The sequence below is a fragment of the Thunnus albacares genome, chromosome 15, assembly GCF_914725855.1.
Source record: "Thunnus albacares chromosome 15, fThuAlb1.1, whole genome shotgun sequence".
Lineage (NCBI taxonomy): Eukaryota > Metazoa > Chordata > Actinopteri > Scombriformes > Scombridae > Thunnus > Thunnus albacares.
This window is the reverse complement of record NC_058120.1, coordinates 7,253,377-7,280,749: the sequence shown is the minus strand read 5'-3', so window position 1 is coordinate 7,280,749 and position 27,373 is coordinate 7,253,377. Positions and strand designations below refer to the sequence as shown.

Genomic DNA, 27,373 nt, shown 5'->3' with positions numbered 1-27,373 from the left:
AAATCTATGAGCAAGGAGTGTGTCCAAGCCCTTAGTGGTATGACTTTTCCTGCTTAGTGTAATCTATTATTTCATAAGATTTTTACTCATTATGTAACTATGAGTCAGTTGCTATTAGATTGGCCAACGTCCTGAATGATCTCAAATTGTGAGTGTTGTTAAAGTATAAATTTAAAGAGTGAAAGAAAGCAAGAGACGTTTTTTTTTTCTTTGCAGGCAGGGTTCACTTTACCCAGACCACTGCTAATATTGAGTTAAACTGAAATGTAAAATGCTCAAAAAGTCATAACCCAAACAAATGCTGCTCAATTTTTATATCTCAGAACTTTTTATACTGAGACCGATAAGATCCACATCCCAGCTTAATAAATACCAATGGCATATCTGTTTGGATTTTATCCCACCAAGCTAAACCAATTTATGAACATGATATAATGATTTGATTTGTGACCACAGATTAGATTTTGGCATTCAGGACCATGCCCTTAAGCTTTGACAGTATTATAATGTCTTTTTTTCTAAGTCTTATTTACTTAAAAAATGGAAACTCTTGTATTTTCTTACATAGCGTCTTGTTATCTCGTCTAGCCACTTAAGAAAACATGATCATCAAAATAGAACAATGATCATACTTGAGAGAAAACTATGTTTGCAGATTTATGTATCTTTTTATGTTATTTTAGGTGTGTGTATGTCTGTGTGTGTGTGTATGTTAGTAAAATGTGTATTTACATATGTGTGCATTCCCGTTTACCTCTCCTCTAACCTCCCTTCATTTATCTTCATTTACTAGACCTCGAGGACCCGCCGATCACATTGACGTCCCGCCCGTCTCGGATGAGACACTCTTCCCAGAGCGACGAGGCCCCGCCCACCTCCTGCTCTGAGGTGTTCCAGGCAGTGGCTTGTGAGCTGGATCCCCCGGGCCCTTCCTCCCTTGCAAGGAGCAGCAGTGCCTCTGATATCATGGAGCCTTTCATCGCAGAGCGGGTCAAAGGTGAAGACCCACAGAGGGATCCCAGTTTGATCCCGAACCCCCACCACCACCACCACCACTCCACAGCTACTTCCTTAATCACAGCCAATAGCCACACAGCTCAACCACTCCCACACCCCCTCCACTCCTCCTCTCCCACCCCTCTTACCTTATCCAATGGTGTTGTTTCCTCTACCTCAGAGGGACAAGATGATGGTAGTGTATGTGACCAGTTCTGGCACCAGATTGGCTCTCAAAGCCGAGGTTGTAGTTCTGATTGGGTAAGCGACTGGGATTCTGCCTTCAACTTCTCTACTGAAAAGGAAACTGATGCTGAGGAGGGTGAAATAGGGGCTGTGGTAGAGGAGGATGATTTATTCTCCTCTATTCGGGACTATTTCACTCACAAAGGAGCTGAGAGGAAGGAGGAGACAGGAGAGAGAGATAGTCCTGCTCATGTATTAGAAAACAATGCTGTACCTTCATCTATACCAGTGCAAACTGGGATAGCTAGAACACAAATAGAATACACAGGACAGATGGGACAGGCAAGAAAGGTGGTGAGAGGAGAGGAGAGACAGATTGTGACAGAGGACAGGCAGGTAAGTAAATCAGTGAGACACAGCAGCGTTGATTCAACAGAGGAGGGTTACACAGAGCAGCGGAGCATCTATGAGTGTTTGGAGTTGCAGTGTCAGTGGCCGTCACCCAATGCTAAAGGAAGCGCCAGCTTAGAAAGACACACTGGGGAGAAGGAGAAAAGGGGAGGAAATACAGGAAGAGGAGCTGGGTGGGAGGGAAAATGTGACATGCGAAGGGAACTGGGAGACGAGAAGAAGGATGATAAAGAAGCAGCTGCAAGCGATAGGTCCAGTTTAATCAGACAAGATAACGTAGTAGAATCTAGCATTGAACCAATTCAAACTCCCCATCCTGTTGACCTAACTAAGCCCAAGATGTCCCGTAGTAGCGCCAAGAGGCATCATTCTGGGGGTGTCCATGTCAGCTTCCGGCCCTCGACCGAGTCTGTTCAGTTCCACAACCCCCTTGAGAGTAAAGAGGCCCACTGGAGAGCCAGGCTGCGCCGCCTCAGTCACTTCCACACTCATAGCCACTCAGCTGGCGAGAGGCAGGGGTCCGGAGCTGGGGCGGGGTCAGGGGGAAAGCTGGGAGCAGGGGGTGCAGGTAAGTTTGGCTCTGTGGCAGGCATTGGCCATAGAGTAGGGGCACATGAGAGATCGGGCTCTGGGACTGTTACAGATAACAGTGGGGCGGGGGGCATAGCAGGTGCTGGAGGCCTGGAAAACAGGGCTGGGACTGGAGCAGGAGACAAGGACAAGCAGCAGCATCCTGGATCCTGTGCGGGATCCAGTCCGGGCCCTGAGGCTCACTCAGAGGCCTTACCAAGCAGTTCAGGTTCCTCTGGTGTGTCGTCGGGGGTGCGTGGCCGTTTGGGACGCTCTGCCTTACGATCTCGGGCCTCCCGCTCACGCTCCCAGGAGCCTGGCAGCACTGTCTCACGGCACCACCAGGGGGCTCTTCTTGGTGGCATGTATAAGACTGTGGTTCACGCTCTGTCCTCCAAGCCCCGGCCCAGAGGTCAGGGGTCATCCCAAGGCTCGTCGCCACAGCGACAGGGCCGGGCTGCCATGGGTGACGCGTCGCTAAGAGACCTCTACTCCCATGTCCTGGGCTACTTTGGACGAAAGACGACCACGCCAGGTGAGGATCGCAACGAACGAAGCGCTCACAAAGGGCACAACACCAGTAAAGTCCAACAACAAACTGCGGAAAAGACAAATACTCACAAAACACAAACATCAACAACTCTCTTTTCCTTTTTGGCTGTTCTTAACTGGTTTGTTATGACGGAATGATTTTTTTTTTTTTTTTTTTTTTTGGCTGAAACTCATCATCTTGCTGCTGGACTGAAATTCAAATTCCCTGTTGATGTGTTTCCTCTTGAACGTAGCCCCTCCTCCAGCCTGCCTCCTGTTGAGGACCCCTCACCCTTCCTCCTCCTCCTCCTCCTCCTCCTCCTCCCCCCATGCCTTCCCACTTGTTCCTCTACCTCAGAGGTCCCCTCCCTCCTCCTCCTCATCCTGTCCTCTACCTTCTCAGGGGCTGTGGGAATTTAACCTCTTCTCCTTCTTTCCCCCTTCTCCACCTCCTCCTCTCTCACCTCGATGTTGCATGCGTGCCTCCTTCGCCTCCTCCGCGGACTCCGGCCCCTTACAGCTACACAGAAGGAAACAACAGTCCACAGAATAAAATAAGGCACAGATAAAAGAATATGGATGTGGCTATACATAAAACCTCATAGAAAGTCCCCAAATGTTTTGTGGCATTTTCTGTTTTAAAAGCTTTGTGTTTTTCATCTACATGTGTAGGTATGAAATTGAGTTTATAAAGGTAAATCAGTGATGTGAATTATTTTAGAAGAGTCAGCACTAGTTTCTATGTATATATGTCGTTTAAACATATTGCTGTAGTTCATACTCAGACCACTAGAATGCAGCATAAGCCCTTATGTGAGAATGGCCATCTTTATAATGGTGGCATATACAAAGAGTTTAAATGGATAGGAAAACGTATTCAAATCAGCAATCTAGTATGGTTGTTTGCCTTGTACACTGCCGCAGGATAATATCAAGCCTGATGATTGGTAAATGGCATATTTCAATCAGCAGTGTAAATACCCTATTTCTATTCATTCTAATTCTTGAGATTAGCAGACTGCAGAATTGGGGTTAAATTATCTTGTCTTGAAAATTAGACCTGAGCACAGTGATTCATATCATCTGAATCTGTCTTGATGTGGAATTACTGTTTCACAGCCATTTTTTTCCTCACCTTTATTCAGATGTGTTTCTCGCTGACTTGTGCCAAATGACACTTACCAGCCGCTTGCAAGTTTCTTTGGTTTGTCTACTTTTGTGTTAGATGTGTGGGATTTGCCACAGTAGATGGCAAAATTATTCTGAAATGATTGTTAACCATTGACATAATTAATGTGGATCAACAATTTGACAGCAACTTTACTTTTACATTTTTATAAGTATAGTTCTATCAACCCCAGTGATCTGGTAGTCTATGCAGACTAAAGCCATAAATGATGGGCTGTGGTTGTGTGGTTGTCTGGCTAGCTGGCCTTGTGTTTAACTAGTTTAATTCTGCGGCTGCTGATGTTTATGCATAATCCTTGTTCTGTGAGCACAGGAGCCTTCTATCAGGGCTCTACAAGTTTAACCACACAACTTCACAGATCACAGCACTAAAAAAGTTTATGCACAGTTTATGCTGATTAGAATGAGCTTACTCAACCAGATTGGAATTGTTCCTGTTAAAGGGAACCATGTATCCCATGTGTATATTTCTTAAGTCCTCATAAAGGAATTGACATGGAAGCTTAACGGTACATCCTTTTTCCATTGGCACAGCTGCTTGAGCTGTGGTGTACTTAATTTTCCTGCTCACAGCAGCTGATTATTTTGCTGAACTACAATAACCCCCACATTTAACCAAGCTACGTCACTGTTAAGGTCAACTGATTGGCTTAATATGCAAGAAAGATAAGTGCTTCTTTTCAAAAGACTAAAGCTTTTAGTAGTATTGTAGCTGCTTTGTAATCCAAGAGTCACCTATCAGTTCTCTGATCTGCTCTGATGCGCTATGCCATCAGAGTTGTAATAAGGCCCATTGCAGTGTTTCTAAACCTATTTTTGAACTATCGCGCTTACAGAACAGCAGTGAGCAAGTCTAGTGGATCAGCAAGAAAGCATGAACTATTGCTTTGCAGAGTTTGAGGGAGTCATCATCATTATACAACACCATAGAAGCCCCACATAATATATAAATATTTCCATTGCTGTTTCCAGTATATATGCTGATGTGGCCCGGCAATTCAGGCAGTGTGGCTTATTTTCGGAGTTAGTCTGATGGAGTGCTGAGACAAGGCTATCCATAGTTCTTATTCATCTAACATTTGGGAAAAAATCTTCAGTGATATCCCTTTCTAGAGACACCCCGGGTAGTTACGTAAGCTCATCCTAATTGGCTGAGCACATACAGTACTTGTACATTTTTATTGCACAGATCTGCAAAGATGAGTTTTCAAGCTTGTAAAGCCATTTAAGAGGACAAAAGCTGTGTGAATGAACTGTAGTGTGAGCTAACATCTACTTGGACCATAATACCAACCCATTTATGATGTAATTCCAATGTGGAATACAGCTTACACGTCAGCATTTATTTACTGAACCTTTGTTCAAGTGCCATCTGAATTTTTTAGACCAGCCCTTTGTGTCATAAATGGAGCTCACTCCTGTTGCTATTGATGTCATGGCAAATAACCATTACAGTCGAATAATACATGAAAAGTATACATGAAAAGCATCATGGTGCTTAACATCTAGGCTGGAAGTAGACATCTAAATAACTCATTTTAGTTGTGGATACACAGTATTGTTAATGTTAACAGTTAATGCTTGAGAAGATCAGCTCAGTTCCCCAGAACAACAATTTGGACTTTGTTTTTTATTGGTAAGTTTGTTTGCTGGCAACCTCAGTTCCCTCCTTGTGATCACTGTGGTGAGATGACCAGTCCACGTGTTATGACCTTCCCTGAGTGATGTAAGGCAGTGCAGTTTGAACATAAATCTGTCTTGTTTTGTGGTAAGAGGCCATGGCGTAAGTGGTTGTTTACAGTCTGAAATCTTGTTTTTAAAAAAAAAAAAAAAAAAAGTTCAGTAAGGTGAAATTTTCATCAACTAGGTGGCAGCAAAGTCAAGATTTTCATTCTGTTTTTAAGCTTCACTGATCATGGTTGTGAAAGCAACCTGGCTCTATCAACTCTGTCAGCCTGAATTTCAGGAATCAAAGACTTGTTGGTTAATACTGTAGGCAACAGATTTACTCTCATCTGACTTTGGGTTGATGGACGCTCTCTGCTATCAGAGTTTATAAACTCACATTGATCACTGACATCGCCTCCAAGCTAACAGCAACATAACTCATAGTAACAAAACTGCACTAATGTGGGCCTCTGATATGCTAACAAGGTGATACTCTCTCTCGCTCTTTGTGCATGGTGTGAATTAACTGCCGCATTGCTTTTCTGGTGGGTTTGCCTGTTGTGTTGTGGCTTGTTTTTTTTAACGCTCAGTCTTTTGCTTATTTCAGGGCCTACGGTACATACACATCAGGACTGCTCTTACAATTCAGAGAGGGAAACTCCAGTTTGTTGTGTGGATATTGTGACATTTTATTATAATGCCTGATCACTTAACTATCAACAACAGTCATTTAAATACTGTTGGGTGTAAAACACTCTCAGTTTCTGACAGCTTCCGTCTTTGGAAGTGAACCAGACAAAATTAAAAACAAAATGTCACCATATCATTATTATATTAATAATAATAATAATAATAATACATTAAGCACCTTTCTCATAACCCAAGGACACTACATACAGCAAATAATTATCTAGAGGAGTACAAATAATTTACCGCAATAGACTTTGTCAGCAAATCAGACTGATAACATAATTATCTTACAAATTCCTAAAGGTTATTACTCAGATTTGTGTGGTTTGAGCTGTCTGTGTAGGTATGAATCTGTCACTGTCTATCACTTCCTACATCTTACCTGTCTGCGTGTCCATCTGTGGATCTTCATCCATTTGTGTGTGCGAGTCTGTGTGTGTGTCCATGTGCCTATTCCTATCTTTGACTGACTATCATCTGCCTCTGTGTATGTCTTAATGTGTGTTTGTGTATGTTTAGCCAACAAAGAGGAGGTGGTCCAGAAGGCCCGTCCAGTCTCCACTGATGTGGGAAGCAGCAACCCAAACTTCTCTGACCTCATGGATGAGTTCATCCAGGAGAGACTGAGGGCCAAAGGAACAGCGGTCAGTATAACACACACACACACACACCAACAGAGGTGGAGATATAGAGGAAACTTTGACATTCAGCCCTACCTTTTATGACTTTTGCATGTTTAGTTTCTCTTGTGACTATTTTCAGTTTTCCATGTGGTCATTTCAATTCATCCCAGACTTGGCTGCCTTTTTAAGTCAATTTTGAAAGTCTTTGAAAATGTCTTTCATCTCAGTCGCGTCTGTTTTTAGTCTCATCTCCTACGTCTGTTGCTGTCTCCATTCGCTACCAGAAATATCATACTTGCATGTTGAGTGTACATTTACAACCCAACTGTTTTCTCCTTGATACGCAGGGCCGTCGTGGCAGCAGCCCAGGCAGTCTGGAGGTTCCCAGGGACCTGCCAGAGCTCCTGGAGGCTGGTCAGAGTCCTGGATCACGACCCACAGATGACCTCCGGCCTATTGATGATCCGGGGGTTCCCTCTGAGTGGACGTCACCTGCTAGTGCCAGCGGCTCTGATGTCATCAGCTCAGACAGCCAGTCGGACTCTTTTAACGCCTTTCAATACTCCACCTGCAAGTTTGATAGTAAGGAACAAACACCAATTGTTTTTTCCCCTAATACATACAAACCATGGCACCGCTACAGGAAATTTTCTGTCATGGGATATAAATAGATTTTATATTAAAGTGAGACCAGAAAAAACACTTCATTTGGAATATTGATCAAATTAAAGGTTTGGTTTGGTTGAAGAATATTGAAACTGTTGGACCAAGGCATTTCTTCTTCAGTTTAATTTACAGAGCCCCAGTTTTCTGTCTGTTTCCTTTAACTTGTAAAATAAATTTCCCAACATAGTTTTTGGCATATTATTGCACATCTCATTTGACCTGATGTGGAAACCTTGCTAAAGAGAAAGCCCTAGAACCCAAAATAATTATTAATGTTCAACATTGTTTTTCTGTAGATTTTACTTTCACTTCAGAAGCATCTGGAGGTGGAGTCGGATCTGGAGGAGGAGGAGGAGGAGGAGGAGGAGGAGGAGGAGGAGGAGGAGGTGGACGAGGCAGCTCACTGGACCAGGACAGCCTGGGAGGCGGCGTGGCCTGTGAAGAACATGAAGTAGAAAGTTTGACGACACTTCACATTGACTCGGAAACCAGCAGCCTTAGCCACACTGTCACTGTGACTGGTATGTGCATAATATAATCATTATGAAGAACTATATTTCTGTAAAACAATCCATCTTTACACAGATGTATCCGGAAGTTTTTGCTCAAATGTCTTTTTTCTTCTTCTTCGTGCGTCTCTTATTATGTCTAGGTTCTGAGAGTGCGTCTCCCATGCATTCCCTCGGGGGCTCTCGTTCCCAGACGCCCTCCCCTGCCACACTGACTGCAGAGCACACAGATCGCACACACTCTCACTCACACACACACCTACAGCTGGACCAGAAACTCCACAACTCTGTCCTACAGACTCCAGATGACCTGGGTAATACTCACTTACTCACACACTCAAACACGTAGGCTTACTTTCGCATTGTTTTCTTCCACTGAGCTCTCAGTTGTGAACGAGAGGCTGATTGATTCATTGATTGATTCTAGAAACGAGTGAGTTCCCCAGTGAGGACTGCAGTGTGATGGCAGGTGGCTCTCTAACTGGATGGCACGCAGATGTTGCCACGGTAATGTGGCGGAGGATGCTGGGTATCCTGGGGGATGTCAATAGCATCAAAGATCCAGAGATCCATGCTCAGGTCTTCGACTACCTGTGTGAACTGTGGCAAAACCTGGCAAAGGTGCGTACTGATACACACAATTAATACACAGCACTTTCTATAAAGATTGTGTAAGTAAAAATTACTTCTTTTTTTTTCAGATCAGAGATAATTTGGGCATTTCTCATGACAACCAGTCGTCTCCCCCGCCCCCTGTTCTGATCCCACCCCTGAGGATCCTCACTCCCTGGCTCTTCAAGGTAGGTGTGACTAGTGATCACTAAAGGACCTCTGATATTCATGACATTGAAGCCACACATGAGATTAAGGGTTAGTTAATACTGTCATATTAACTTTATTCAATGTCCCTTAATATACTTTTTAACAATGGAAATGAGTTTGCTACATAACAATTCAGCACACACATAGACAGGAAGACCTCCACAAACAAGCCAGTTAACAGCTTAACTTCCTTATATACCGCATGTATATCTCATCTATTATTGTGCACATGTATATATGTTTGTGCATTTTCCACCAGGCCACCAAGCTGACAGAGCGTTACAAGCAGGGGAAGCTTCATGCCTATAAGCTGATCTGCAGGATCATGAAGAGGCGGCAAGATGTTTCCCCAAACACAGACTTTCTTACACACTTCTACAACATCATGCACCAAGGACTGCTGCACCAAGACCAGGTAGAGTGTGTGTGTGTGTGTGTGTGTGTGTGTGTGTGTGTGTGTGTGTGTGTGTGTGTGTGTGTGTGTGTGTGTGTGTGTGTGTGTGTATTATGAAGGAGACAACAATATTAACACGAGTCTGGTTCCAAACAACCATATAAATACAATACATGAGCAAACAACATATTCTATTAGTAACCAGTTGGTTAGTTTCCATAGGAGTGTTAATAGGATTCAATTACATGAAGGCACCTAAATCTGTGTGTTTACCTCTTGCAGCACTTTATACACAAAATATGTACTTGTATCAGTTGCTACTTAGTCAGATAAAAACTAGAGAGCACAAATGTGCTATAACTATAGGAGTGTGATTGATTCATTTATTTTTTCAATCTAGGACATCGTGAACACCATCATCAAGCACTGCAGTCCCAGGTTCTTCAGTATCGGTCTACCTGGAGCCACCATGTTGATTCTGGACTTCATCATTGCAGCTTCTAGAGTCACTGCCTGCTCTTCACTTAATGTAATAAACACAGAAACACACACCAGTCTGACACACCAGTACATGCTCACACATCATGCACTGAAACTTGTACCAAACAAGAGAAAATGTCCTTAGAAAATCAGATTTTTCATTTTTATTTCCTCTATCTATCTATTCACATTTCTTCCTGGTTTCTCCACCCCCCCAGGCCCCGAGAGTGGAGGCCCAGATCCTGCTTGGATCTCTGGTGTGTTTTCCCAACTTGTATGGGGAACTCCCAGCCCTCCATCCCACCACAGCCGACGTGGTGCTCACCAAGTTCCCTGACGTCAAGGTAAACTAAAGTAACTAATAGTAGTTCTGGTTTGAGGGGTCACTGATCTTTTTTTCTTTTCTTTTTTTTTAAAAGAAGACCTCAATCCACAAGAGAGCAGTAAGTCAAGCTGAGATAGGTCATCATGCTTCTGTCACAGAAACACTGTCCATATGTTTTAAAACTAACATCTAGCAAAGCATAGGGTCCAACACTTACTCAAAACTTTATCTACTTTGTGTGTAATCCAGGTCAGTCCAAACCTTGTAACACATGTCTGCTCTCCTTGGGGGGTCTCAGAACCAAACTAATAGGTTAATGTCTCATCAGTCATTCTTGTAACAGTCTAGAGCTATGGGAGTAATGTTGTTATTGTTGTTGTTGCTGTGTAAACAGTTAATGCCATGCGTGGCAGCATCTCAGGCCTGCTCACTGGTTCCTCACAAGGCAGAAACTTGTTCTGAATCACGAAGCAGTCATTAACACTGACTGAAGAGACCAGATGAGTGAGTGTGTGAATGTGTCTGGGGGTGTGTGTAGATGCATCTGTACTGTGACTGTGTGTCCATATTTAGTGCAGCCCGTGTGTATAATGTATATTAACGTTTCATAAAGTGATTCTTTGAATCAGTTTTCTCATGATCTGAAAAACAATCAGTTGGAGTGTTTGAGCATTCAGTAAGTCTCTTCATTAAACAAACCCGAAGGAAAGGTTAACTTAACACAGGTGAGAGGTTTCACAGTGTGTACATAACAGCCCAACTCAACACTGATGGTTTGCACTGTGTTAGATAAATTAACTGTGTTTCTCAATATGCTTTGTATTTCAGGAGCACATTATCAAAACCATCCTGACTTCTGCCCGGGACGAACCCTCCGCTCCTGCCAGGTAGGTGCATGGTGTTTGTGTGTGTGTGTGTGTGTGTGTGTGTGTGTGTGCGCGCGTGTGCTTGTGCCACTTCAGTATTAGCTTTATTTGCTCTGTGATCGCTCATATAGAAACCCCTACACCGTGTAATGCTATCCGGTTGAATGAGCCTGCAATAAATACCACCTTTGTGAAACTTAGAGAGGATGTGACTCATCTCTGTTGTAATTTCTGAAGTCACAATTTGTTATGGTGTTGTACTGGATTGCATAATATTTAAAGATGTACATGTAAAATATATATATACAGTGTATAAATATATATATATTCCATGTATTTGTGTTTTTTTTAATTTGAACTAGTGCAACATGTTACCTCAAGAGTCAGTTTGTTAATTGACTCCACCTGTGTAAGATATTGGTTGATTATCTTTATGTAAAACAGCATAACATCTGACTACCTGTGTGTATTCACATACTGGTTTTCTGTTTGTTGGTGCTTTTTTTTTCTTTTTTTTTTTTTTTTTTTACATACATGTGTACAGTGTTTGCTTCAGTAGCGTGTTCACAGTATTTTTGTGGATCTTTGTGTGTCTTTTTCTATGTGTGTATAACTGTCGACTCACACTGTACTTGTTTGTTAGGTGTGTGGCTCTGTGCAGTCTGGGTATCTGGCTGTGTGAGGAGTTGTCTCACGGGACTCAACATCCACAGATTAAGGATGCTCTCAACGTCATCTGTGTCACTCTGAAGGTCAGTCACACACCTCTGTGCCGTTTTAAAGGGCATCATCAATTATCTTCTGTCCAGGCTCAGAAATTCTACTTTTTGAGCTTCAACCACCGTCCAGATATTGGTCTTTGAAATATGAATCAGTAAGTGTCAGACCAGTTGGATAACATCATCAGCTGCATTACGATCTCTGACTGGTCATCAAACTTTGTCCCTGCTGACCACCGTACAGGCTCTGTCTCTGACTGTGATCCAGTGAAATAAGACCAAAGCAATGAATCTGAATCAAACAAGCTCTGATTGGCTGCCTGCTACACTGATCTACACAACACCATAGTGTCTGAACATCTGCTCCTCTTCCTTTTTCTCTTTCAGAAACATAATGCTAATTCTAAAGGGCACTATATGATTAAATACAATAACATGTCCTTAATGTAGTTAAACAAGTTTATTATATAAATATGACTTTCAAATAGTCGAATGACTAATGCACCAGTTTATGTGAAAATTAAATGTTGGTTATACATTTTAATAGCAACTGTATTTAGCCATGTTAGCATGTTGTATGAGTTAAAATGAATCCTACTTAAAAACTCCTTGAAATGATTTGCCAGTGCTCACAACTGTTGTTGTTCCAGTGTCTTTGATTGGAAAGCACTGGCACAAGTCATGGGGCTAAAACTGTAGAAATGAGCGAGGACGTACCGTAGCTGGTGAAAATTTAAATGAAGGTCATTTAAATGCGCCAAAATACTGGCTGAAAACTGGACAGTTGGGATCTCCATGTGTTTAACATGGCGGGCTGCGAGGAGCCAAAGTATGGTGGGAAACATTGTTGGAGATGATTTTTAGTGTTGGTGAAATTGCCTCAGTTGTCTGTTTCAGGCCACTAGACTGGGAGGCCTGTGGATCACAATAATACTGTCCAACATGTACTGTCTCATCTCTAGCCAAGTGACTCTAGATGGAAACAAACACACACACATACCTTTTCCACCTTGGAATCCCTAGCTTGTGTATCGGCAGCCAATGGCCCGCTAAGACACTACAGCAACACACACACACACACTTGCATTCACTCACTCCTGGGAGCAAACCCTGGACTGTCAATATGTTTGGTCCTCCTTCAGATAGGAGACTAATCCAAGGGGAATGCTGCAAGCTGTGTCACACAAACACACACACAGTCACACATATACACACATCTTGTCCACTTTTGAATCTCTTGCCTTCATAGCAGCAGCCAGTATCTTCAGCCATGGGCTCTGTGACATGCACACACAATCACACACATACACACAAAGCTTGAGGGATTGTCATATTTCCATGCAGAGCCACTTCTTCCTGCTGTCCTTCTCATCCTACTATCCCTCCTTCATTTTATCCAGAAGCATTTTTTGTTTTGTAGATGATGATCCTGTTTAGAGCTTTACTAATCTGTAAATTCTCTCCCTTGCCACTAATAGACCTTTTTTCATGGCAGATATTTTGACTTGTATTTTATTGTGTTCTAAAAATTATTCAAACATTGAATGAGTATTTAAGATAAGATTTAAAATATATTTTTTAAAGTATGGTGACAAATATATGATTGTATACATAGAAACTGAATTAACTTGAATAATGTGTATGTCATCCCCCAGTATCCCAATAAGAATGTAGCACTGGTGGCGTCAGACATCCTTCACCTTCTGATCAGTCATGTGGATCATCTTCTGAAATTCCCCCCTGACACTCCAAAGAAGATCGTTGAGGTGAGACATAAATTATTGTACAGTTCATTATATTTATAGATCCCAGATTTGTTATTGTCAACTCACCATCAGCGTTTCCACTCATCCTGGTGGCTTGAATCATTCTTGGTGGGCAGACGTTCTCAGATTCTCTCAGGCCCTTTCCACACTAATATGTTTTCATTTTAAAAATGCTTTTGTTACATTTACGCTTAGCGTCCACACTACTCCAGCGTTTTCAAACCTTTAAAATGTGGACTTTTGAAAACCGGGCTGACCCTGTTTTAGTTTGAAAACTCAGGGGACACGTTTCAGTCTGGACAGATGGAAACAGAGACTTTTGAAAACAATGACGCAGACAGGCCCATTTTTTACAAGGGTGGAAAAGCATGCACTGCACCCTCAGTTTAATATTTTGCACCCTCAGATGAAATTTGAATAGTAAATGTCAAACACAGAGGTGCACGGACTGTGTGGGCGTCTCTATGCACACCTGCTATTTTGGTTCATGTGTGTGCAGCAGTGCGATGTGCAAAAGGGCTGAGTGAAGGTGGATATAAATCAGTGGGTGTGGTGATTATTAAATACTCTCTCAGCTAGTCGCATCACAGCTCTCATAGCTCTGAGACAGCTGTGCCAATCACACTTAAACACGATAACGACAGCTCAACAAACGGAAAGTTATTCCTCAGGAAATGTCTGGATGAGTCAGAGCGTCACGACATGAACACACATCACCACAAATCTGCAGCCAAAGACAGATGGAGTAGTTGTTTTTATTACTTAGTTGCTATGATAACGATAGAAATAAAAAAATAAAGACATTGATTTGGTACATGATTATATCAGACCAATGCTATTTCAACAATAATTCTAATGTATCTCCCCTTGTAAATGCTCACATAGTTTGGTTATTAATGTTACACAACAGCATTTGCACTGCAATGTGTTTCAGTGATAAAACATGAGACATTACTTTAGCTAAAAGGAAAGTTGGAAAAGAGGCTTTGATGAACTCTGCTGACCCAACATCTCCTTCATAAAAAGCAGAATATTGACTTATAACCGTCTAATGTGTGTAGAGGTGTGTGTGGTTATACTGTAGCAGCCCGGTGTTGTTTTCAGGTGATTTTAATGAAGGTAAACTGTTTCAGGTTCTGAAACGGTGCTAAAAGGCTCGTGTGGACGGAGATCGTTTTCGTTTTAAGTCGTCGTTATGAAATGAAAACGTATTAGTGTGGATGTAGCCTCGTTCTTACTGTTCTTCTGTGGTTTTCTTAATTGATGTTTATTTAAATTCCAAATGCAATGTTATATTTTCTTCTAATTGATTGATTGTTTTGTCTCAGATTTTGATTGCCACCATCACATACTTGCTGCCTTCTACCGAGTCCTCTCCTCATGAACTGGATAAGAGGGTAACACACACACACACACACACACACACACACACACACACACACACAAGCAATTATTGTCTTTCACATTTTCTCACTATGTTAGTTGTTTTGCCTGGGAAGTAATTTTATGACTGTCTGCGTTGCAGCTGGTAGTGTCCCTCCTGTTGTGTCTGCTGGACTGGGTGATGGCTCTGCCTCCAAAGACTCTCCTTCAACCTGTTCAAACACAAAGCCCTCCAGACAAGGACCAGCCTACCAAGACCTTGCTCAGCTGTATTTATAAGGTACGTAAGGGTGCTTGTGTCATCATGACATAGCCCCTAACACACACCCACCCACACACACACACACAATCACTTGCATATTGTAATGTCATTATCACCTCCACCAAAACATCACCCATGTTGAAAATCAGTTATCATAATGAAATATCAGCAGCAGTGCATAAATGAGGTTAAATGGAATCCAATGTGAAACAGCATTCGCTAAAGGGCATCCGCTGTCTTCTAAAAATCTCTCTAGGTGTTGCACGGGTGTGTGTATGGAGCTCAGTCTTTCAACAGCCCTAAGTATTACCCGCTGCAGCTGTCAGACCTGCTGAGTCCAGACTACGACCCGTTCCTGCCGTTAGAGAGCCTCAGAGAACCAGAGCCGCTGCACAGCCCGGACTCTGAACGCTCCAGCAAACTACAGCCAGTCACTGAAGGTATTTTATCTAACACCAGGGATACAACTACTGGGCCATTATGACTATCATTTGGTACCATAACCAAAGTTTTTATGTCAATTTTATACGATCTAGTTGAGTGTGAGGGTTTGGGACTACATGGTCATGCTGCTAGATCCAGTCAGGACCAACACAACATGCTGATTGTACAATGGCAAAACACACAGAAATAAAGCATGTAAATATGTATTTTTAATACTCATATTGTCAGAAATATATTACATACAGATGCCGCATACAAGACATCACCTGGAACACATCTACATTAAATCTATAATGCATCTATGCATGGAAAGTAGTATACTGACACACACGCTCACAAACACAAAACCCAGCGCCATCACCAAACCACTGCCAATCACTAAAGATGGAAGAAGTTAGGTGTGTGTATGTGTATGTATCCAAGCGCACCTGTGTGCATCCGTGTGAGAGTGTGTATTGTCCCCTGCTGTGGTCCACCAGGACACAGTGACTAGTCTAATGACTGGAGCACCCTGATAGACCATGCTTCCTCTCTTCTCTTTTCTCTCTTCCATCCTCTAGTCTTCACTGCTAATATTCGTTTCTTCACTTTATTATTCTTCTAACATTCATCTCTGCTTCTGTCTTTCACTTCTTTATTGTGATTTAGTCTTACACGTTCATTTTCCTTTCCTTTTTTTTTTTTTGTTCCTTTTTCCTTCCTCCTCCTGAGCTCTCCTGAGGTTTAGGGAGTAGTCGAGAATGTCTGGTCAATACATATCTGTACTCTACACCCAGCCCTGTCAATAAGGAGCTGTTTGAAAGTGTGTGTGTGTGTGTGTGTTTTTGTCACAGTGTATGTGTAATGATGTTGATTAGCCAGGATCTGCTGGCAGCACAGTGTGTGATGGCATTGGCTTCTTCTCAGCATGGGGCAGACTATGTACAAGCCAAATGTGTGTTTGTACCTCTTCCTTGTTTTTACGGTAATTTCTGAAGTTTTGTTCTAAGTTGGAAGCTAAAGATCAACTCAGAGTAACAGTTACACCTTTTAGCCCAACATGGAACAATGATTTTAATACTTAGTTTTGTATATGAGGTTATTGTGTTATGTAGATCAGTATGTAGTCAAACCAACTCCAAGAAAAGCTGCAGTGCAATATGTTTTCTATTTTCTCAAAAGCTTTTTCTAAGTTATCAGAAAAGATAAAGTTTGAAAAGAAAATAGAAAATAAATAGGATTTGACGAGTTTTCATTTCAGGCATCACAACAGTAAAAGCTAGAAAGTATCTTTCAGGTGCCTGCTGTCTGATCCAAATACTTGTCTTCTATCTTTGTTTTGCTTTTCTTTCTGCAGTTCGTAGCCGTATTCAGCAGGGCCTGGTTTCCATCGCAGCCAGGACAGTTATCACCCACCTGGTCAACCATCTAGGGCATTACCCTATGTCTGGAGGACCCGCCACTCTGTCCAGCCAGGTACTGTTACTCTGTGTCTTGTGTGTGTGTGTGTGTGTGTGTGTGTATGGCACTAGTACGATGTCCTGTCTATGATGATGATTACTTGTTTGTCCGAAGGGGAATAAGACATTTTTTGAGTATTTTCCTAGAGTGACACTATGGTCCATGTTTTCTAGGTGTGTGAGAACCAAGACAACCCATACTGTGAGAGTGCAGATCTAGGACCAGAACTTTTCCACTCACCAAACCTGCAGTTCCTGGTTCTGAACGGCTCCACGCTACTCTCAGTGCTTCAGGTAACCAAAATTTGATGCTTTGTAAACCACACTACATGACTTTTAGACCAGTTTATAACCACTGTTTGATATTATAAATCATGCTGAATGAGCTCAAACTTAAGCAGCACCAGTTTGAATGTATCAACTTAACACACCCTGAAAATCATGATTTTGCTGAGATCTAGTGGTTTAGCTTCTCTCCTTGCTGTAGTGATGTAGAGTTGTACTCGAGGGTGTGTCTGTAAACTGTGACATCACTGCTGAGAACACTACTTTTTAATCTAGTATTAAGTTACACTAAGACAATTGAGATGTGGATTGTCTGGAAGAGTCAGTAACTTAGTATTAGAGTGATTTTTCTAATGTGTATTCAGTGTTTCATTCTTCTCTTTCTCTATTACTCAGATCCGGTCAGAGTCTGGTGTACCAGGAGGCGGAATGACAGCTGGTTTGTCCTCTGCTCCCGCCTGTGTTCGTGTCATCATCCGAGATGTGGCTGGAAAGCACTCCTGGGACTCTGCCGTCCTCTACGGGCCCCCGCCATGTTCCCCAAGCAGCCCAGCACACACACTTCTGACACACACACAATCACCTCACAGTGCGAATCTTCATTTACGCACCCCACCAGGTGGTCCAACGAAAAAGATGGGAGTGGAGAGAAAAGACAGCGAGGAAGACAGGCCGGAGGAAAGGGAGTCTGAGGAGGGAGGAAGAGGGATGGAGGGTGAAAGGCAAGAGTTTGAGGGAGACGGAGATGAGGAAGGAGAGGAGAGGAAAGTCAGTGAGGAGGAGAGGGGAGAGCGAAGAGGAGGAGAAGAAGAAGAGGAGGAGCAGGAGGAAGGGAAGATGGAGCAAAGAATGGATGCGGACGGGGATAGAGGAGAGCCATGCTTGGAACAGCTTCTAGCGCCACCATTGGCTAAACGTGTGTGTCGGGAGGCGGTGCCAGCATGGGATTCGCTGAGGGAAGGAGACGATGCACTGGATGAAATGCTGCAGTATCTGGGATACTCCAGTCCAGAATGTCTTCAGAGGGCAGGTAAACACACGCACACAAAGTCAAAGTATGTTAGTAGCTCATTAAGTCAGTTTCAATGAATATTTTACGAACTGATGTCCCCCAGTTGGTTCAATAAAACAGGGGACCCTGCGCCATGTCTGAGCTGCACACCAGTGTCCTCTTCTACCATTATATATCAGTCTAACTCTTGTCCTGAAGTTGTAAAGTTAGCAAACACAATCCTGACAACAAACAACAACAACGACTATACAGCTACAGTAACTTTGTGTCCTGATTGGTCCCCCAGGCATGCCGCTCAACATCCCAGCCCCTCCTCCAGCATGTGTGTCAGAAAAGCAGGAGAACGATGTGATCAATGCCATCCTGAAGCAGAGCGCCGCCGAGCGAGAGTTTGTCCTTCATGTGCGTAATGTCCATATTCATATGAACAGTATGAGTTTAGTCATTTGAATCATTATTCATGAATCTGTTGATTATTTTCTTTAATTAATCAGTTAGTTGTTCGGTCTATAAAATATAAAAAAAGATTGATGCATTAGCTGGCTTATAACGAGGATCTTTTTTCTTTTGTGATAGCTACTGTATATATCATTCTTAAGGAAAAAACTGCACTGAGTTGATGGCAATAAAAACATTATACAGACACACATCCAAGAGAACTGCTTTCTATTAAGCATTATTCTTTTTTTTTTCATTTGCTTTATATTTGTAAGCCATTAAGTTTTTTTTGCATTAAAGTGAAATGTGTGTTCCAGAGAGGTGAGGAGTTGAACATGAGAGCGGTGCAGCAGCCTGAACCAGAGACCCAGACACCACAGTCAGCCTTCTACTACTGTAGACTATTGATCAACATACTGGGACTCAACTCCTGGGAGAAGAGGTGAGACCAGACACAGACAGTTATATACCCCAACACACAAAGTCTTTCACTTATTCTGACAAGGATCCCTGGAGTTTGGTTATCATTTGGCAGGGTATTTTACAGTTGAACAATAAACAGCACATTTTGAATACATAAAAATGTAACCTATAAAACTGCAGACTATGAAACACACATGTACTGTGTTGTTTTGTTGTTGTTGTTTTTGGCTTTTTTTGGCATATCAGCCAACATGAAATACATGCAGATGCTGTTGTCTGTGATATCAGCTTATAATAATGGCCTGCTAGTCTTAGCCTTAAAGTTAGGGTTTGGTGTCGAGAACAGGTTCCAAATTTATCAGAAACCAATTGAAACATTCTCAATGGAAGCAGATGTGTCTTTGCTTCTGTTTGCAGCATATAGAGCAAATATGCTTCAAGTTACCCTTGCTTGCATCATGGAGCCTTTCTATAATTTAAGAGACTCCGCTGTTCACATATTGCACCACAATCTATAAGCAAAATTATCACTGAAAATAAAATAAAAAAATAAAGCTGAATTTACTGCCTTTGCACATTTTCTGTTTAAAGAGAAATTACTAATGAGTTTTCTACCATGAGGCTGTTTTTCAGGTTGCTGTAGGACATATTTGGTGTAGGAATCTTTATTTGTTTTTGTCTCACCTCGAACAAACCAAATGCTTGTTTTATGCTAATGAGACAAAAATTTCAAATTCAAGAAAGTATTTTGTGCTAATTAGACATCACGTCTTTCTATTCAAATGGAGCAGCATTTCATCTTCTCAATGACTCTGGGCGAGAACACACAATGTCAAGGTATCACTTTAAATGTGTCTGGCCAGCTAATGGACACTCATTGCTCTTTATACTTTATCCAGGGAATTACACCGTCTGTATTCAGCTTGCACAATAGACTTCTTAACACATTGTGTGTGTGTGTGTGTGTGTGTGTGTGTGTAAGAGAGTGTTATAATGAGCATAGTACTCTATTGATCAAACTCAACCCATTTAGAGTTAGAATAAAAGGCAGTAGTTGAAGAAGAGAATGATTGGGGGAGAAATGGCAAATCAGAAAACAGGATGAATACGACACGTGCAGATGTAGAGAGAGAACGGAAAAACAAAAAAAAAAAAGAAATGAAGACATAATAAGTGAGTGAATGCGGGAGAGAACAAGGAAATGAGAAGGCTCAATAAATTTGTAGTATGTCAGAAAAGAAGAGAAAGAAAGATAAGGAGAGATTGTCTAATCATCTGTTATTGTCCCCTTATGTCTCTCCAGGTATTCATATGGGGCATTACAGACACTAAGATACTGACAGTCTCCCGTGTGCGTGCATGTGTGTGTCCCCTTTTATGCTTTTCCCTATAATCCAGGGTGTAAATGGAGTCTTTGAGAGCAGAGAATGAGGCCATTACCAAGTATCAGTTTAATAAAGAGCAAATTGCTGTCTCTCTCTCTCTCTTTATCTCCTGCTCTTTCTCCCTTTTTTTTTTTTTTTTTTTTTTCTCGCTCTCTAAGAGAGAAAAGAATGATGTGTCATTATGAGTCCACTCCAAGCTTCACCGCTCGAGTCTTGGTTTTATATCAGCGGTGCTGAGGTTGGTGGCTGGTGATTTTGAACGGTTCCTGAACTAGTTAGTCTGTATAAAAGGCTTTTGTTTTGGTTTAAAAAATAGGGCCTTAGCCTTTTCTATATGGGCTCTGAAGGTGGTGATAACACTGGTTTCGGTCAGTATGAGGTGTTGATGCTTTTGTGAAATAATAATAAGACAGTAATAATAACACCCAGTAATGCATATTTCAGAGAGGAGCTTTTATACAAAACTAAACAATATTGGCATGTCTGTTATTTACTGGTTTAACAGATGTATGGCAAGTGTGACTTTTTTTTTTTTTTTTATAGATATTTTTCTTTGCACAGGGGACTCCGTACAGTCTCCCTGAAGGCAGGAGCTGAAAGTGATGATTCAGGGGATGGCATGAATCATGCGAGATTTTGTCTGTCATTCGTTCAGCTGCTTTGTCATGGTGATATTGCACTGCCAAGTTTGACTATTCTGAGGAGTTAGGCCTTGTTTTTGACACTATCCCTCAGGTGTATATTGAAGATATTGTTTAATAAGAAGATGCAACAGAAAGTTACTCCAAAACAGTGCATGCCACCGTATATCTTTCTATGCTTTACCAACATAATCTGCAGTGTGTATAAAATTGAGGCATGCTTTGATTAGAGAGAGCATCTCCCTTTAATACACACACAGACCCTGTAAACAAATTTGGTTATTTAGCAGCATAGACTTAATGTTCTTCATGCTGTGATTGAAGGATGCTTGTGCTCTCTAAACCTTCCATATTCATCCTTTTTAAAATGTTTATCCATCTCTTTTTCTATGCTATTCAAATGTAAAAGTTTCATCTGACAAATGGTGGACTTAGCAGAGTTGTTTTTTTGTTGTTTTTTTTTTTTTTTTTTTACAAAGCCATCAGAACATCCAGTCTGCCTTACTCTTCAGGAGTTTACCAGTCGGTTACATTTATTATCAACAAGCAAAATATACGGTTCAGAAGTCATGGCAACATCCTTTGGAGTTCAGTGTTTTCTTATCAAAAGAGAGTTTCACCTGATAACCTTTTGATGAAGTGTTTCTATACAGAGTATTTAGATGGTGTGTTTTTTAGCATGCTGGAAGTTTCAGAATTGAAATAAAATTAAGCTCTTATGAAACCTTATATTTTATTGACTGAAAAGCTGTTTGGTGAATCATCCTCATGCTGGTGTTAGTGATGTTGTTCAGTGTGTAGTCAGTCTACTTTTTAGCAACAAAATGTTTTTCTCTATGCAAAACTAATGTGATAAGAATTTAATATTAAACTATATTCAGGTTCATAAGGATTTAAGCATTTGTATGAAGATTTCCAACATTACCTGCTGAATAAAGTCTTGTTTGTATTGTTTTTCTTTTCCTTTTCTTAATCCTGGGCTTTATTTTAGTCATTTTCACCAGAAGTCCTGCCAACTCTACTTCCTGTCTCATTAGTTGGCACGGGATTGGTGTTTTGTTTTTGTTTTTTTTCCAGGAAACAGTGACAAAAACAGGCTACCAGCCAATTAGGTACCTGTATTAGCCAGATAGAGAGGAAGGTTTATTCATAACTTTGGATAATGATTCTTAACCTGTGTGTGTGTGTGTGTTTTTGTGTGTGTGTCTGGCAGGAGTAACTTTCATTTGTTGAGGAAGAACGAGAAGTTACTGAGAGAGCTGAAGAACCTGGACTCACGGCAGTGGTGAGAAAATATACTTTACTGCATTCCTCCCTCATCTCCTCTGTTCCATCTTTACATTCAGCTTTTAGCTTGTTTCTAGTTCTGTGCTTTACTTCTTCACAATTCCCTCTTTTATTCCCTCTTTCTTTCTGCTATAAGTAGAATTCAGCAGTCCTTTTATCCTTAAAGAATTGTGACAAATTAGTTGCTTTCTAAATTTAAATTCAATTGCAAAAATACAAAGACTGAAATGAGCAACTTTTGATCAATAAAGCGTGATTCACCTTCCCTGTTAAAACACAAGAAGGGGAACAACTGTCCCTTTACTACCTCTTGTAAGCTTTTTTTTGTAAAGCCACTTCAGTAAGCCATTGGGAGCATCTCTGAAACTAGCAGAAGGGTTAAGGAGGAGTATTTAGACAAAACCCCGGTGAAGGATTGTACTTTTAGAGATCGCTGAAATAAATGATACTGATTTAACAAGTCTCTTCTCTTTACTTGTCTTTTTGTTCACGATTGTTTTTCCTTCATTCTCCTCTAGCCGTGAGACTCATAAAATAGCAGTGTTTTATGTGGCTGAAGGCCAAGAAGACAAACACTCCATACTAACCAACACAGCAGGCAGCCAGGCCTATGAAGACTTTGTCTCTGGACTGGGCTGGGAGGTAAGAAAATGTGCTCACATCATTTGTCTTTTTCAGACATTGCTCCCATTGTCAACAGAGGAAACTCTGCATTTTTTTCTCACATTGTTTCCTTGAACTGTAACAAATAATCTGATCTGCAAGTAATGATTTCATGATAAATATACCAACGTTTTTCAATTTGCTTAAAACATGTTTCCACATTTTTTCATTTCAAATTTCATGGTACCAAAGGCTATAAAATGAGTTATTATTTTTAATGTATTCTGCATGTCTTATGATGTGTGTGTGTGTGTGTGTGTAGGTGGACCTCACCACTCACTGTGGCTTCATGGGAGGTCTCCAGAGGAATCGCAGCACAGGCCAGACCACACCATACTACGCCACCTCCACCACCGAGGTCATCTACCACGTGTCCACCCGCATGCCCCACGACCAAGACCACAACCTCACCAAGAAGGTAACACACACACACCCACAGCATCTGTAGTACAGTAGTTCCCAGTGTTCACTCTCTTTTATCCAGATAATGGAAGCGCATCTAATTGCATGTTTGTTGCCGGGTGAGTCGGAACAACCCACACACACAAACACTGTGACATTTCAAAATGGTTTGATAGTCAGGCTCTCTACATTATGCATTGTCTATCCACTATCTATCGCTCTCTCTCAAACTGCAATGTGTGTGTGTGTGTGTGTGTGGTGTGGAAGATGGAGTAATTAGTAATAATGACATTTATTGTTGTTGCTCTAATTTCCCTTTATTTCCTGAGGTGGGGACAGGGGAGATGTGCAATGACAGGAAAGGAGGAGAAAAAACCCTTACTGCTCCTCTTCCCTCTGTCCTTCCCTTTTCCCTCCTCTTCCTCCTCCTCCTCTCTTTCTTTGCCTGAGAATGACATTGAAAATTGAGCATAGGTTGCTTCACACACACACCAATCTGTTGATGTCAGTGTTTCCAATAACTCTTTGTAGTAGTCGCGTCTGTATTTGTCTGGTGTTGTATCATTGTCTTGGCAGGCAGGTTTAGTGTGTGTGTGTGTGTGTGTGTGTGTGTGTGTGTGTGTGTGTGTGTGTGTGTGTGTGTGTGTGTGTGTGTGTGTGTGTGTGTGTGTGTGTGTGTGTGTGTGTGTGTGTGTGTGTGTGTGTGTGTGTAGGTCTGTCAGGTTATTTCGGGGGCAAATTTCAGACTTAAGACCAGTTGACTGGGGATGGCTTGTCCAATTGGGGACAAAAGCCATTTCCCCAATTGGTAAAACGCTGGTTTTTGGGTCAGTGATTATGGTCAGTGTTAGGGTAAGTCTCCAGGAAATGAATGTAAATCTATGTAATGTCCCCAAAAGTGACCTAGGATGGTGTGTGTGTGAGTGAGTGAGTGAGTGAGTGAGTGAGTGAGTGAGTGAGTGAGTGAGGTGTATGGTTCCAGGTATTCCACATGTTGTTTGGATGTGAATCTGTTTGTTTACACAGTCATGTTGTGGGGACTTGCCTCACTTACGGGGACAAAAAGCAAGTCCCCTTAAGGTAAATCATTAATTTTAGGGTGAAGACTTAGTTTTTTAGGGTTATGTTAAGGTTAGGGTCAGGCATGTGGTGGTTATAGTTAAGGTTAAGATAAGTCTCCAGGAAATGAATTTAAGTCAATGTAATGTCCTCTGAAGTGATGGAAACACAACTGTGTGTGTGTGTGTGTGTGTGTGTGTGTGTGTGTGTGTGTGTGTGTCTCTGTGTTTGTGCGTGTGTGTGTGTGTGTGTGTGTGTGTGTGTCTGTGTTTGTGCGTGCGTGCATTTGTGCACACCTGTCAGCCCCCAGGCACTGGGCGCTCTACACATGGCCATAATGTCCCTTTAATCAGATCATACTTCCTGCTTCTCAGCCTTTCACGTCGCTGCAGGCTCCTGATTGGATTATCAGCGCCTGGTCCGACACCATCATTCTCTCTGATCAGCTGATGGCCCCATAAAACATACATACTCACATACACACACACACACACACACTATAAACCTGTTTAACTTGACACAAACACACATCCACAAAGGGTTTTATTCACATCAGTCTGCTCAAATAACCACAAGACTATAAATTTGTATTAACGTTGGACACAGAAGCACACACTCGATTACACACACGCGCACACACACAGTCAGTCTGACAAATGTGTCCACAAAGAGGTTAAACCGACAGATATACACATGTCCATACTGGCAGGCATTTATCATCCATCCTCATGCCACACACACAAACACACAGTGCAGCGTGAGTTTAGTCCATTGCAGGGCATTTGTCCAGTTTTCACTCTTTGCTGTGTGTGCTGGTCCCTACTCATACCACATCTGCTTGAAACATAATTAAAATGATTAAAAAAGCCGCGTTACGCCAAGTGATGCTGGATTTATAGATGACATCATTCTGATCTTAATAATAGGACTTTTTTTTTTTTTTTTTTTTTTTAAGAAGTGATGCAGCACAGAGCAGCGCATCAGACAGTAAGACTCCACTTATTAGCCTTATTAGACCGTGTCACCTAAAACACCCAAAAATACAGCCTGAAGCTCATAACTCTCACTCTCCAAATGTGATAATGGCAGAGCCCATCAGTTCTTCATATCTCCGTGAGTTGTGTGTCTTGCAGACGACGTCAGAGGGAAGTGCCTCCTAAAAGATTTATTCATCTGTATTTCTTATGTGTTTTGCAAAGTCTGCTTAATATATCAACTTAATGTATCACTAGAAAATATCAGGTTAATTAAACCTATAACTCAACACAGTCAGGTAAATTCAAGTAATGTCATTATGGCAAGTGGGTGAAGTCACTCCCAAACACGATGAATAAGTCATGCTTAAGTTCTTCAAGCATCCGTATACCTCAGGCATACGTGAGTCGAGTGTATTTACAAACAAAATTACATTCAATTTAACCGCATCCTGATACACCGTCTAGTGAAATACGGATCGTGACACAGCTTTTTGGGTTAACTAATATCTCGTACAGAAATCTTTCACAGAGGACTAACACAAGTGATTCTAGTTAAACACACGTTTAAAAAGGAAATGCATTCATCTCAGGGCCGAGGCCAAGAACGACAGCCACGTGAAAGACAAGTAGAGAGACTTCTGTGTGGGAGGGTGGTGTGTGTGTGTGTGTGTGTGTGTATTTTGGCAGACATCAAGGTTAATGACAAAGCTGTCACCAGCCCTGACCGTAGCCCACTGAATGAATGTGAACCACACACACACACACACACACACACACACACACACACACACACACACGTCGTCACACAGCATCAGACTTGATCCCATCTGTCTTCCAGCCCGTACTCCATCTTTCCGGAGCTTCACTCCGTCTTCTTGTCCACTCGCCATCTTCACACATTCACTCCATCACCCCAGGGCCATCTATAGCACATACACACATACACAAAATCAAAAGCCTTGGGTTTATGATGGATACAGCCTATCTGGCTCATTGTGTGAGACCCTCTTCTGTTTGTGTGTGTATGTGTGGTTTGCATTGACTTAGTTATTGTATTGTTTGTGCTGTAAAAAGAAAAAATGCTAGATGTTTATTCTTGTTTGGATTCTAGTATTAAATTTCTTTACTGTTCCTTCCTCTTCCCACTTGTCCTCCCCTCCCCCCTCCAGCTTAGACACCTGGGTAATGACGAGGTCCACATCGTTTGGTCGGAACATTCCAGAGACTACCGTCGGGGAATCATCCCCACCGAGTTTGGAGATGTGCTTATCATCATCTACCCCATGAAGAACCACATGTATTCCATCCATATCCTAAAAAAACCTGAGGTAAAAACAGTGTTCTTTATCACGGCACTGATACAAATTTATGAAGGATGATGTAATGGACTCAAACTGCCAGTTACCAATATTTTGTGCGTTTATTCAGAATCTTTACATTGGTAAAAAAAATTTTAAAAAAACGTCAGCTGTATTGCTCAGTAGCCAGTGTAATTTTTAAATGGTGGAGTCCAGTGGTGAGACTTAATTTGGTCAAAAGTTAAAATTCAAATACCACTAAATATACAGCATTCAAATATTTTACTTTGTAAACCATCTATCAGAATTTATATGGTTTAGGTTTTGTTTTTATGATTTTATGAATTCATATAGAAAATTCAAGTGTCCAAATATACAAAAAACTATGTTCATGTTGTTCAAATAACCAGGTTCAAATAAACTAGTCAAGTTGCTCAAACTGGATTGATTGAATTCATAGACCAAAATCCAAAATGAAAATTTTACACTTTAGCATGCGGACTGCTAAGAATAAGCAATGAGCCTGAATGGAATTAATGTCCTATCAAGTTACATTCTGTCAGTC

At 41.6% G+C, this 27,373-nt stretch overlaps 1 protein-coding gene across 9 annotated transcripts in view; it reads left to right on the top strand.

Moving 5' to 3' along the window:
* The window catches only part of ralgapa1 (Ral GTPase activating protein catalytic subunit alpha 1), a 70,293-nt gene that overhangs the window by 15,350 nt on the left and 27,570 nt on the right, over window positions 1-27,373 (top strand). For 5 of the 9 annotated variants that reach the window (XM_044374685.1, XM_044374684.1, XM_044374687.1 and 2 more), the window contains 25 exons: window positions 794-997; window positions 6,760-6,884; window positions 7,211-7,445; window positions 7,826-8,050; window positions 8,182-8,352; window positions 8,466-8,659; window positions 8,740-8,838; window positions 9,120-9,275; window positions 9,655-9,783; window positions 9,953-10,078; window positions 10,888-10,946; window positions 11,569-11,677; window positions 13,300-13,410; window positions 14,739-14,807; window positions 14,936-15,073; window positions 15,312-15,495; window positions 16,836-16,954; window positions 17,113-17,232; window positions 17,620-18,253; window positions 18,522-18,637; window positions 18,991-19,115; window positions 22,336-22,407; window positions 22,928-23,051; window positions 23,335-23,490; window positions 26,680-26,838. In XM_044374685.1, coding sequence (XP_044230620.1) covers window positions 794-997; window positions 6,760-6,884; window positions 7,211-7,445; window positions 7,826-8,050; window positions 8,182-8,352; window positions 8,466-8,659; window positions 8,740-8,838; window positions 9,120-9,275; window positions 9,655-9,783; window positions 9,953-10,078; window positions 10,888-10,946; window positions 11,569-11,677; window positions 13,300-13,410; window positions 14,739-14,807; window positions 14,936-15,073; window positions 15,312-15,495; window positions 16,836-16,954; window positions 17,113-17,232; window positions 17,620-18,253; window positions 18,522-18,637; window positions 18,991-19,115; window positions 22,336-22,407; window positions 22,928-23,051; window positions 23,335-23,490; window positions 26,680-26,838 — 3,959 coding nt within the window. Of the gene's footprint in view, window positions 1-793; window positions 2,699-6,759; window positions 6,885-7,210; window positions 7,446-7,825; window positions 8,051-8,181; window positions 8,353-8,465; window positions 8,660-8,739; window positions 8,839-9,119; window positions 9,276-9,654; window positions 9,784-9,952; window positions 10,079-10,887; window positions 10,947-11,568; window positions 11,678-13,299; window positions 13,411-14,738; window positions 14,808-14,935; window positions 15,074-15,311; window positions 15,496-16,835; window positions 16,955-17,112; window positions 17,233-17,619; window positions 18,254-18,521; window positions 18,638-18,990; window positions 19,116-22,335; window positions 22,408-22,927; window positions 23,052-23,334; window positions 23,491-26,679; window positions 26,839-27,373 lie in introns of all 9 variants that reach the window. The other 4 variants (XM_044374680.1, XM_044374679.1, XM_044374681.1 and 1 more) reach the window with 1 other exon arrangement.